This window comes from Dasypus novemcinctus, chromosome 24 (genome assembly GCF_030445035.2).
Source record: "Dasypus novemcinctus isolate mDasNov1 chromosome 24, mDasNov1.1.hap2, whole genome shotgun sequence".
Classification (NCBI taxonomy): domain Eukaryota; kingdom Metazoa; phylum Chordata; class Mammalia; order Cingulata; family Dasypodidae; genus Dasypus; species Dasypus novemcinctus.
Window position 1 is genome coordinate 38058073 of NC_080696.1, and position 13466 is coordinate 38071538.

At 40.3% G+C, this 13466-nt stretch overlaps 1 protein-coding gene across 2 annotated transcripts in view; it reads right to left on the reverse strand.

Annotated features, from left to right (window-relative positions):
- The window catches only part of GSS (glutathione synthetase), a 32137-nt gene that overhangs the window by 5107 nt on the left and 13564 nt on the right, over positions 1-13466 (reverse strand). For both annotated transcript variants that reach the window (XM_058286969.1, XM_058286968.2), the window contains exons 6-9: positions 12837-12953; positions 2942-3022; positions 2765-2842; positions 1315-1381 (exon numbers count right to left, since the gene is read on the reverse strand). In XM_058286969.1, coding sequence (XP_058142952.1) covers positions 1315-1381; positions 2765-2842; positions 2942-3022; positions 12837-12953 — 343 coding nt within the window. The remainder of the gene's footprint in view (positions 1-1314; positions 1382-2764; positions 2843-2941; positions 3023-12836; positions 12954-13466) is intronic.

A 13466-nucleotide genomic window follows, 5' to 3' on the forward strand; every position in this document is an offset into this window, starting at 1 on the left:
GCAGAGTCACAGGTGACCAGAACATCAGAGAAGAACCCCATTATTTTAGAAGCAGGGAAAGAAAACCCTAGAAATGGTCAGTAACTTGCCCAAGGTCACTTATCAAGTCACTAAGCCTTGCAGATTTGATCTCCTTAAAAACATCTACCTCCTTATGTACTAATTCCTTGTTAGTGCAACCTCGTCTCTAAGAAACTTTTTTGGTCTCTTCTCCAATCCTGCTGTCCTGAAACCTGGATCTATTTTCCCAATGAACAGCTTCTCCCTTCTCTAGTCAGCAAGCTCCTACCACTGTTCACAACTTCTCCAGATGAAAGGACCTTTTGAGCTGTCCCCTATAGAGCTGGGCCTCAGGGAGAATCCTAGATTCAAAGAATTATGGACCTAGAAGGCACTCCTTCAATTTTCTAGTATACTTAGAAAAGCTGAGACCCAGAAAGGCCCAGAAACCTGCCCATGGTTACATAGAGGCAGACCCAAAGGCTCCTGACCTCCAGTCCACTGTTCATGGCAGTTCCTATTTATTTCCTCCTTTGCTATCTCGCAACTGCAAGCAGGGCTTCTTAGCCTCTCCACGCTATGGTCGATAGAGTCAGGGGGAGAAGAATGATATGCTGGGAATGCCAGCAGACTGAGAATTAGAAAATCTGGGAACTCCCTGTGGGACCTTAGACAAGCCCTGATCTCTCTCCAAACCTTCATTTCTCTATCTGTATAATGGGGATAATTATACATCTCACAGGATGGTTGAAAATGATTGAATGAAATAATGGGCATGGAAGGTAATTTTGGAAACTACATCATGGATAGCAAGATAAAGTGATATCATTCCTACTATTAACATAAATGGGACAGATTATAAAATTTTTCTGACTTAGATAAAGAAGAGGCAAGAGTTGGCAGGCACTGGCTTGCATCAGCTAGTGACAGCTGAGTATATACACTTCTCTTCCCAACTCAATGTTCAGGGATGCTTAATTGGGTAGCTTGAAATTGGTCATGGTGGGAGTATTTATATCATAAAAATCAGCATACTACACATTGGGGCTTTTTAACCCCCAAGAGAGGTGGCTGCTAAACATTTACCAGCATACCACTGGAAACTGAGTAGCTGAAGCACCATGAATTCCTGAGCATTCAGATTCTGGAAGATAGTGTGCTTGTGGAGAGTGAGGTTCCAGGAACAAGTTCCCTGAAGAAGAACTGAAACTAGGGCCCAGGGGGAAAGCCAGGTTGTTCAGATGCCTAAGTGGAGTCTCTGTGGAGTTCTGGCGGGTCGCAGGAGGAAAGAATGGTCTAACAGAAAATACCAACCTGTAGAGTGTACTGACTTGGCATGTAGCCATCCCGGAAGTAAACCACAGCTACTTCCTGGCCATCCCTAGAACACAGGATGAAGAAAGCCACTATGTTAAATCATAATTGATGTGTTTGGTGGTTTAATCTATTTCAGGGTGTATCAAAATGAGCTGGCATCTTTGAAAGTTAATTCATTGGAGTATCCCTGGCAGAGGTTCATTGGAATCAAGGGAAATAGATACCCATACCACCAGTGCTTACATTAAACAACATGGAATATATAAAAAGGAAGGTCTTGGCTGTTGAAGGAAGGGCTGCTTTAGAATTTTCCAGATCTAGAATCATTCTAGGAAGGCCAGAAGGGAAACAAGAAGATAACCAGAATTGAATTAGTAAATTAAAAAAAAAAAGTTGGCTTAAAATTACTGAGCAGCAGGATAATGTGTAGCAAAAAAAGTACTTGTATTTTCACTGCTTAAAGTAGTGAAATCAGGCTAAGATTTTAAAAATTGTAGGGATGGGGACGATGCGCAATTTTAAGTCTTGTTAAAAGACAGACTGCCTTTTTTGTTTATTTGTTTTGAGGTCCTAGGGCCGGGGATTGAACCCAGGATCTTGTATGTGGGAAGCTGGTGCTCAACCACTGAACCACATCAACTCCCCTGAATTGTTTTTTTTTTTCATTTGTTTGCTTGTTCTTTGTCTTTGTTTTTAGGAGGCACCAAGGATCAAACCTGGGACCTCCCATGTGGGAAACAGGCACTCAACCACTTGAGCCATATCTGCTCCTCAGTCTGCCTTTTTGAACTTCCCTTTCTCTATCCTATTTGATATTCTCTGGTTTATCTGTTTCCACTGAAAATTAACTACTTTGCTTTGTTATGATAGAAGAACATTTTGAAAATATTAAATGGTTTGTGAAATTACATGGACATTCTTAATTTTAATAATCATGAAGTTTCCGGTCTAAATATGTACACTGCAATGCTACCCAGATATGGGGCACCAAAGCCACCTGGTAGTGGCCCCTGGAGGGGAGAGCAGGGCTTGCCTAGAACACAAATCAAGGCCCCTTGAGGTATTGCCCAAGTTCAGAGAGTGGCACTGAGATCAATCACAGAATGAACTGGCTTGGCTGCTCCTCTTCCTCCTTGATTGCCCAGCCCAAAAGCTGAGACCTGACTTGACCAAGAGGGGCAAGAAAACTTTTTGGAGCCCAGGGGCTTATGAAAACCAAGATTTTAAGAAAGCCGTTATCTAGAATGTCAACAGCTCTGATAGAATCCAAGCATGGCTGGCATTCTCCAAAATTTCCTGGGAGGATGGGATATTTCAGAGTTAACACCTAAAATGCAAAGAGTTTAAGAAAGCAAGCTACTGCATCTCCTGGGGAAGGGGATGGCAGGATAAGTTTCATAAATCAGTCCTCTATTGGGTCCCTGGGGAATGCTCCCTGAACACTTACATAAACAGCCTTCGGTCTTGGTCTAAAGACCCCCTTTCAGAGACATCTTCAAACCTTCGCCTGATTACGTGGATGTTCCTGGGAAAGATGGGTAAGGGTCAGTGGGAGGGGATGCTCTGTTCTGAATGGTCCTCTCCAACCCTGGAGCCACATCTGAGGCCCCCCTCCTTTACTCACCTGTCCAGGAGCTCATTCTCTATTGCACGCTGGTCAAACACATTCCTTTCCTTTTCTTGAGCAATCAGTAGCACCAAAGCACTGGAGAAAGAGCACAGACAAGGACAAGCTGCTACAAAGCTCGTTCTGCTGTCCCCACTAGTTAATAAGAACACAGCTTACCCAAAAGAGCAGAAGTTCCCTCAACTTAGGATTCCTGAAAACAGAAAACTTTAGAAAATGGAGAAGCCCCTGCCTCTCCTCCAGTTGGTAGACTAAATAATGTTATGATGTCAATTTTCAGTGCATATTAAAATTTAGGCTTAAAACCATCTCAAAAACTGAAGAGGACTTTTTCTTGAATTTAACATAATGATTCTAAAATCTGTCTGAAAGAATAAAGAAGAGGGTGGGAGTACTGAAGAAAATTTTATAAAAGAACAATGCTAGGGCCAGGGGCTACTGACTCTATTACTAGACTATAAAGCACATATGATGGTGGTGTGGTTCTTGCATGAAATATTAAAGAAGCTCAATTTTTTTTTTTCAGAGTAAAACAGCATCTAATGGTCAGAAACAGTTGTACAGTATTACAATCAGCCACAGAAGCTGTGTTGGAGGACAGACCCCAACCCTTCCCTCAAACCAGGCAAAGCAGTATTGGGCGTAGTCACCAGGCCCACATCCCTGTCCCTGGGGGCTGAGGGGAGACCACCATCTACTATTCCCCAGCTACCATTCTGTATTCAGAATACCATTCTGAGCCAACTCATGGAGAGCAAGGATGGATCTGGTATCCCTATCTTGCCTTGATCTTGGTGAGATCCTTAGATGCCCACGTTTTAGTTTAGGATTCTAGGTGTGGACTCTTGACCTCCTGTACTTAGCCTCTTATCTGTTTGCCTCTGCTTTTCCTTACTTCCGCTGAACCTCTTGGATCTCTTACTGACTTCTTTCTACTTACCCAAATCCAGGCCCTAGAATGCCCCCTCTCATTGTAACTAAGGGTTAAGAATTAACAAATGATTATGATTACTGAATTGTTATACAGATGCTTTTTTCCTTATTTTTTCCAATATATTATAGAATAGCCAAAAAGTTAATGCCTGAAATTACCAAAACTGACTAGATCACCCTCACCCTTGTTTATGGTTATTTCAAAGCTAGGTTCACCCTTGTGTATATTTACTATTGTGATGGTAATTTTAGATGGATCTTACCTTTGTATATTGAAATGGTAACCTCTCTACCCTCCTGTTTGATATCCATAAGGAAAACCTTGTAACTAACTCCCAGTTCTGTACCCACTGTCTCCAGATGCCTTGACTTCTGATGATTGTTTTGTGATTGTAATAACTTTATGATTCACCTCACCATGGTTGGTACCCACCCCCATCCTGTTCAGACCTTTAATGTTTGTTAGTGAAGGAACCTGAGCCAGTTCCACCCCAATTACTCATTAGCATAAACTGCTAAGCCTGGATATTATAAATTATCAGGACTACAGCAATTCCAGGAAGCAGTTTTGGGGCCATTAGGCCACTGTTCTCCTTTGCTTGTACAAACAAAATCTCTCTCTTTGACACTCTGGTATCTTAGGAATTGGGAGGAAAGAACTTGAATTTGCTTGGTATCATCCTGGCCTGCCTGTATCTCATGAGGTTAGGTATAACATGAGGCTTTGCTTAAAGCTGGATACTGAGAAACAAGTTAGAAATGGTGCTCTCATAAGCTGCCTTGCCCTTCACTTTGCAGTCTGATGTGCTTGGCTCATGGGTGGGAGTGTGTGGGAGTTTATGTGGGAAGGTGGCACCTGGCCCAGGCTGGTCCCCCTCCAAGAAAAGGTGGGGGAGGGAGGCTAGAGGCTGTGGGTTAAAATGGAACTGCATGCCCCAGCTAATTAAGTCAGCCTGCCAACTGCCAAATGCTCAGAGCCAGACCCAGAAAATATGTTACATGTTTCCCCCATTCCTGCCTTCAGTCCCAAGCAGTCTGTAGGGACAAGGATGAGGAAAGTTGCCAGCTGAGGACGGTGAAGTGACAGTAGCATGCTGGACTGGGAGTAAGGACTCTTACTGGTTCTGCCAGCGACTTGTGGTGGGCTCTTGGGCAGGTTAGTTTCCTTTCTTGTGTCCTGATTTACTAATTAAAAAAATGAGGAGGTTAAACAGATCAGTAGTTCACAAACTTATACCACCAAGAATCCCTTTTCTTATTCATGCTCATCCTTACCATGGACCCTATGTTTTGGAAGAGTTTGTCTAAACTGAAATCATAATTAATTTTCCAATCCTACTTTTTAAAAAATTCTTATAAAACATGAGGTAATTGATGAAAATTCATCTGCTTTATAGAGCCTTAGAATGGAAAACTATACTCTATTACAGGACTGTACCTCTTGGAGACAAAACAGTACAGTAGAGAGAACACAAGCTTTAGACCAGGGATTCTTAACAAGGGGCTTGTAAGCCTGAATTGAAATTCAAAAAAACATTATTCTTGTGGGGATGTGTTGGTGCAGATATAACATATTACTAAATATTCACAGTATAGTGTGGACTTAGTAAAGAGCCCGTGGTTTCCCCCTGACTGGCAAAGGGGTCTGTGGAACTAAGAAGGTTAAGAACTCCTGCTTTAGAGGCAGAGAGACATGAATTCTATACTTATTAGCTATCTGACTTTGGAGAACTTAACCTCCATGAGCCTCAGTTTGCTCTTTGTAAAATAAAACTATTAAATAGTACCACTTGTTAAATAGTAGTAGTGTTTGTCATTATTATTGTTGTTGAAAGTACCACATAATGATCCTCATGGAGTTTTTTTAAAGCATATTTAATCTTCATGATCTCATTTAATTTTCCTTATCTCCCTTTAAGTATTATCCCCATTTTACAAATGAGGAAACTAAAATAAAGAGAAAAGAATTGACTTGCTGGCCTCTCTACCTCTCAAAATGGGGAGAGCTAGTCCCACTCAGGCACCCCGTGGCTCCTATCCACCAATGCCTACCTAACTCAGGGCACATGAGTCTTTTGTCTCCATTTTATTCACAGCTGGGCTGGAGAAACCCTCTAAGCATTTGTCTGTCAGCAGTTCCCCAGCTGACCCATCTCCTGGCTTTACTCTCTTAAAGTACAATTTAGCCAAGAGTGCTACATGACAAAATATTTGTCTGATGACTACTAAATAGTCAGAGCCTGAGGTTTCTTGGATCTTAGTGAGGCTTAGAGAGGTCAGGCAGGCTCTTTTGGAGGCAATAAAGTGGAGGGATTAAAAATACAGGTTACTAAAAAAAAAAAATACAGGTTACTGGATGATTGTGGGAAGATGGCAGAGTAGGAAGTTCAAGGAATTGGTCTCTCCACCAAAACAAGTATTGAACTGGCAGTAACTGTCTGCATCAACTATTTGAACTGAACTGGCAGTAACTGTCTGTATTACCTATTTGAAACCCTGAAGTCTACTGGAACACTTGCAGCATCCAACGTGCTAGATGAAGAAGCTGGTAAATTTTGGTGAATTTCACCTTCTATACCCCCAGCCCCCATCTGAATGGCAAGGAGCTGTGGAGACTGTAGCCTGAGTTCCTGGCATGGCTTGCTGGTGTTAGGGTGGGAAATAAGGACTTTGTCCTTTAAAACTCAGGCTTTTGTATTTTTTTTTTTTAAGTGTGCATGTACTTTAATTTGTTTTCAGCAGTTTGTCTGTTTGTGGTCATTTACATTGTCAGTTTTTTGTGGCTTCTGTATTTTGATTGCTGCTTTTGATTGCTGGGGTCTGGCAGGGAGGAGAGCCATTGTTTCAACCTCCACAGGCTTCAGTAGTATCCCTGCTATGGAGGAGATTTACAGATACTGTAAGAGATTACTCCCCTCCCCACCTCCCATCTTTTCTCATTTGGGAAGCCAGACATTTAAGGAAATTTTTGTCAGGTCACCAGCTGACCACAGAGATAACATAACAGAAACTTCAACAACCACACAAAGCAAGGAGTACATACTTTGCAAAAATAGTTTGGAAAAGTCATAAATGGATGGCTCCAGCTCACAACAAGCAAAAATTAGCAATCTCTGCATAGTGAGAGGATTAGACTTTCAGAGTTACTACAACATAATACTCAGAATGTCCAGCTCTCAAAACAAATTGCAAAACATACAAAGAAAGAAGAAAGTGTGACTCATTCACTGGTAAAAAGGAATTTGACAAAATCCTTCCTGAAGAAGCTCATATTTTGGAAGTATTAGTCAAAGATGTTAAATCAACTGTTTTAAATATGTTCAATGAGTTAAAGGAAACCATGAACAAAGGACTAAAAGAAATCAGGAAAATGATGTCTGAACAAATGAAAGTATCAATAAAAAAATAGAAATTATAAAAAGAAATCAAACAAATTTTTGATTTGAAAAGTATAATAACTGAAATGAAAAACTGCCTAAAAGGGCTCATCAGGAGATTTGAGGAGAAGAATGGATCAACAAACTTAAAAATAAGACAACTAGAATTATCTGGGTTAAGTAGCAGAAAGAAAAAAGAATGAAGAAAAATGAACAGAGCCTAAGACCTTGGGACACTATCAAGTATATCAATACACATATCATTGGAGTCCCAGAAGGACAAGAGACAGAGAAAGGGGCAGGAAAAGTATTGGAAGAAATAATGGTTGAAAACGTCCAAAATCTAATAAATGACATGATGACACACATCCAGGAAGCTCAATGAACTCCAAGCAGGATCTTCAAATTCATATGGAATTGCAAAGGGCCCTGAATAACCAAAACAATCTTGAAAGAGAAGAACAAAGTTGGAGGACTGACATTGCCCAATTTTAAAAGTTAGTACATTACAGTAATCAAGATAGTGTAGTAGACATCTAAGACCAATGGAATAGAAATGAAAGTACAGAAATAAATGCTTACATCTATGGTCAGTTGATTTTCAACGAGGGTGCTGAGACCATTTAGTGGGAAAAAATAGTGTTTTCAACAACTGGTGTTGGGACACATGCAAAAGAATGAAGTTAGAGTCCTACCTCTAAATATATCCAAAAATTAACTCAAAATGGATCAATGACCTAAATATAAGAGCTAAAACCATAAAACACTTAGAAGAAAATGTGGGTAAATCATTAAGCCCTTGTACTTGGCTATGGATTCTTAGATATGATACCAAAAGCATGAAGAACAAAAGAACAAATAGATAAATTGGGCCTCATCAAATTTAAAAACTTTCATGCAACAAAGGACATCATGAAGAAAGTGAAAAGATAATCTACAGGGTGGGAAAAATATTTGTAAAGCATACCTGAGAAAAGTTTACTATCCAGAACAAATAAAGATCTCCTACAACCCTGCTACAAAAAGACAAACAATCCCATTTTAAAAAATAAAGTATTGCAAAACCAAAAAATAAAAAATAAAGCTTCAGTCATATTGGATTGAAAAAAAAAAAGATGACCCAACAAAAAGAAACACAAATTCCCAGTGCTGCTGATAAGGATAGAAGTGGTCATAGAAGAACACACAGCGAATGGACACAGAGAACAGACAACAGACAACTGGGGGGGGGGGGAGGGGGGAATAAATAAAAATAAAAAAATAAATCTTAAAAACTATATAAAGGGAGCATATGTAGCTCAGTGGTTGAGCACCTGCTTCCCATGTACAAGGTCCTGGATTCGATCTCTGATGCCTCCTGAAAAACAAGCAAACAAACAAAAAAATCTATATAAAGCTTTAAAAAGTTTAGCAGAGATAAGATAAAGAAAATGTTCTGGAATTAGTGGTGATGATTGTACAACCTTGTGAATATACCAAAACCACTGAATTGTATACTTCTAAGTGGTGAATTTAATGTATGTGAATTATATCTCAATAAAAATATATGATGGAGGAAAAAAAGAATTTAAAACAATAAAATTATATAAAGAAAAAAAAAAGGACAAAAGGGGGAAGTGGCTGTGACTCAATCAGTTGGGCACCCATCTACCATATGGGAGGCTCTGGGTTCATGTCCTGGGACCTTCTTGTGAAGGCAGGCTTGCCCACATGAAGCGGAAAGCCGCCCGGCCCACAAGTGCCATGGAGAGCCGACTCAGCAAGGTGCTGCAGCAAAAAGGGGGACCAGTAAAAACACAGAAGAGCACACAGCAAATGGACACAGACAGCAGACAACAAGCAAGCTGCAAGTGGGGAGAGGGAAATAAATAAATACAGACACATAGAAAAATACACAGCGAATGGACACAGAGTGCAGACAGCAAGCAAGCCGCGGGGCGGGGAGGGAGGGGCAAAAAAAATGGATTCATACCCACAGTAATAATAATTTAAAAAATGGACAAAGGACTTGAATAATGTTTCTCCAAAGAAATTGAGAGCAAAAAAAAAATAGAGAAAATCAACAAAACCAAAAGGTGATTCTTTGAGATCAATAAAATTGACAAACCTCTAGTAGACTAATGATGAAAAAAAGGATACACAGGGAAGCAGACTTGGCCCAGGGTGTCCATCTACCACATGGGAGGTCTACGGTTCAAACCCCGGGCCTCCTTGACCCGTGTGGAGCTGGCCCACGCGCAGCGCTGATGCCGTGCCACACAGGGGTTTCCCCCATGTAGGGGAGCCCCACGCACAAGGAGTGCACCCCATAAGGAGAGCCGCCCAGAGCGAAAGAAATTTCAGCCTGCCCAGGAATGGTGCTACACACACGGAGAGCTGACACAACAAGATGATACAACAAAAAGAGACACAGATTCCTGTGCCACTGACAACAGCAGAAGCGGACAAAAACAAGAACATGCAGCAAATGGACACGGAGTACAGACAACTGAGGCGGGGGGAGGAGGGGAGAGAAATAAAATAAATCTTAAAAAAAAAAAAAAGAAAGATACACATAAATACAATCAGAAATGAAAGGGGGAAAGTTATGACTGACCCCACAGAAATAAAAAGGATCATAAGAGGATATTATGGGAAACTGTATGCCAACAAAATAGACAACTTGGATAAATGGACAAATTCCTAGAAATGTACAAACAACCTAAACTGATCATACAAGAAATACAAGAATTTAACAAACCAATCATAAAGAGATTGATTCCATCATCAAAAATCTCCCAAGAAAGAAAAGTCCAGAACCAGATGGCTTCACAGGTGAATTCTACCAAGCATTTTGAAAAGAATTAATACCAATCCTGTTCAAACTCTTCCAAAAAATTGAAGAGGAGGGAAAATTACCCAACACATTTTATGAATCCACCATCATCCTAATACCAAAGCCAGATAAAGACACTACAAGACCACTATTAAAAAGACAGAGAACTACAAGTATTGGAGAGGAAGTAGAGATGGGAACACTTATTCACCATTGGTGGGAACGTAGAATGGTACAGCCAATGTGGAGGACTGTTTGGTAGTTCCTAAAGAAGCAGAATATAGATTTGCCATGTCACCCTGCAATAACACTACTGGGTATATACCCAGAAGAATAGAGAGCAGTGACATGAATAGACATCTGCACACTGATGTTGATAGCAGCATTATTTATGATTGCAAAAAGTTGGAAACAACCCAAGTGATCATCAACTGATGGAAAAACAAACTGTGGTGTATTCACATGATGGAATATTATGTAGCTGTAAGAAGAAATGAGGTCATAAAGCATATGACAATATGGATGAATATCGAGGACATTATGTTATGTGAAGCAAGCCAGACACAAAAGGACAAATACTGTATGGCTGCACTACTGTGAACTAAATATATTGTGTAACATATTGTATGATTCCATTTACATAAAATATAAATATAAATCAATCTATAAAGATGAAATTAGATTAGCGGTTATGTAGAGCTAAGGAAGGTATGCTAAGGAGTGTGCAGTTTTTATTTTTAGAGTAATGAAATAGTTCTAAAATTTTTTGTGATGATGAATGCACAACATTGTGATTATACTAAAAGCAATTGACTATATACTTTAGATAGATCATATAGTATGTGAATATATCTCAATAAAACTGCTTAATAAATAAAGAATGGTACAAAATTGCCAGAAATAGTAGTTATATACAGCAAAGGAAACATACATTGAGAGGTAAAGATTTTTGCTTATCTGTTTTTTTTTTTTTATTATTATTGAAATAATGAAAATGCTCTAATAATGATTGAAATGATGAATGTACAACTATATAATTATACCAAATACTATTGATTATACACTTTGGATGAATTATATGCTTTATTAATATGTATCAATAAAATTGATTTATTTAAAAAATAGTAAATTTTATGTTCTGTGTATTTACCACATACACATACAAAATGCAGGTTATGGGGAGAGTTCTGCTACCCACAGTTTGACCCTGAACTTCTGTAAACCTCAATCTCCTCATATTTAAAATGGGGGAGATGAATAGTATTTAACTCAGAGTATTCTAAGGATTTAACAAATTCTGTATGTGAAGGTCTTAGCACAAGGTGTGGCACTAATAAGTGATCATTAATTATTACTTATTAATGTTATATATATTACAGACTTATTTTATTTCATTTCTATTCTTCCTCCCCCCTTGTTGTTTGTGCCTGCTGTCTGCGCTCTGCTCTCCATGGTGGCGCAGGCCGTTAGCTCTCTGCTACAGCACTGGCCGCTTACCTTCACCAGGAGGCCCCGGAAATCAACCGGGTTCTCCCATATGGTAGATGGGAACCCAGTCACCTGTGCCACATCTGCCTCCCTTAATGTTACACTAACATTGCAATAACTGTCAGTATAACGGCCCCTTGCTTACCCAGAGGTCAATTACCTTATAATTTCACATATCTGTAACATGGCTGAGAAATAGGAAGAAGCAAAAATGCCTCTAGGTAGTTAAAATAGACCTCCTACAATCCCCAAATCAAAGCTTATCCACTTGGTTGTCAAAGAGACTCTCATGCTCTTCACATATAATCCAAAAATCCTGATAATGTGCACTCCCAAACTACAGCAAATCAGAAAAGAAGCAGAAAGATGGCAGTGGAAGATTCCAAATTTAAGCACAATGACAGCAGGAAACAATAAGAGCTGATAACAGGGAAGTAGATAGAAAAGACAAAAGAACTATGATAAAAATGAATGAGAATTTAGAGTCTGGGGCAATTAATGTAGGGCGAACAGCCTCGTATTCCTCTCTAATCCCAGGTAGCACCTCTGCATTACAGCAAGATGCAATCGCTGTCATAATGAGGAACTCTGCAGCCAACAAGAAAAGTTTAAATTACTATTAACATCTCTTATACAAGAAGAAAGCCCAAAACTCCATTAAAATCATTTTGGTGGGAAGTGGATGTGGCTCAAGCGACTGAGCTCCTGCCTACCACACATGAGATCTGTGGTTTGGTTCCTGGTGCCTCCTAAAGAAGACAGCGAGCTAGCACAATGGGCAGGCGCAGCAGGCTGAAGTAACAAGACACAAGAAAAAAACATGATGAGAGACACAACAAAGCAGGGAGCAGAGGTTCCCAGTGCCTCTTAGAGAAGTCAGATAAGACAGCTGGAGCAACAGGCAGGCGCAGCAAGCCGACACAACAAGATGATGCAAAAAGAGACACAGGAAGAAGAACATAATGAAAGATACAACAAAGCAGGGAACTGAGGTGGCTTAAGCAATTAGGCGCCTCCTTCCCTGGTAGTCCCAGGTTCAGTTCCTGGTGCCTCCTAAAGAAACAAAGATGACAAACAGACACAGCAAGTGCAAACAACAAGGATATGGGGAGAAATAAATAAATCTTAAAATAATAATAAATAATTTTGGCACTTAAAAATGTAAGCTTCCATTCTTAGAAAAATTCCCTCATTCCCTAAAAAGGCAAATAAGAACTTGCTGCACCCATGAATGCTGAATCCAAAACAGGATACTGCTGCCACTTCTTTGCCCCCTTACTTGGCTGAGCCGTAGAGCTCCCAGGCTTTGGCAATCCCCAGGGCCAATCCCTTGCTGGGATTATTGGATAGGATCTTGGCAGCTTCTTTGGTCTTATTCAGGACATTGAGAACATGTCTGTTGGAAGAAAGATGGCCGTTTGGTAATTGGCAGATACAGTAATATAACGCTGACAATCACCTGAGCAATAAAAAATATCTTACCATCACATCCCTGTATGATCCACTTGAGGCTGGAAAATGCTCAGCTGCCCTAACCCTGGCCCCTAGCATACGTGCCAGGGGATGTCACCATCACCCCATTCTCCCAACGAGCTGGAACCCCTTCACCCTGGGCCCCCAAGTGGTGTCTGGAATCCTGTCACAGACCACCTGGAATTATAATGACCTGCAGCATCTCTGCTGGCTAGATATAGATGCTACTAGGGCCCAGGCCTTAGATGGGAAGCTCTTGTATCCCTCCCTGCCTCGAATTCTGACCTCCTTTCAGGTCCTCTTATCTCAGGGCCCTTGCAGATTCTTTTCCCTCTGTCTAGGACACTAACTCATATAATGAGGGGCAGTACAAATGAGTAGTGAGGCCCCTTTTCTCTCTGACATGCCAAGGACCTCATTACTAGTGGAAACTATG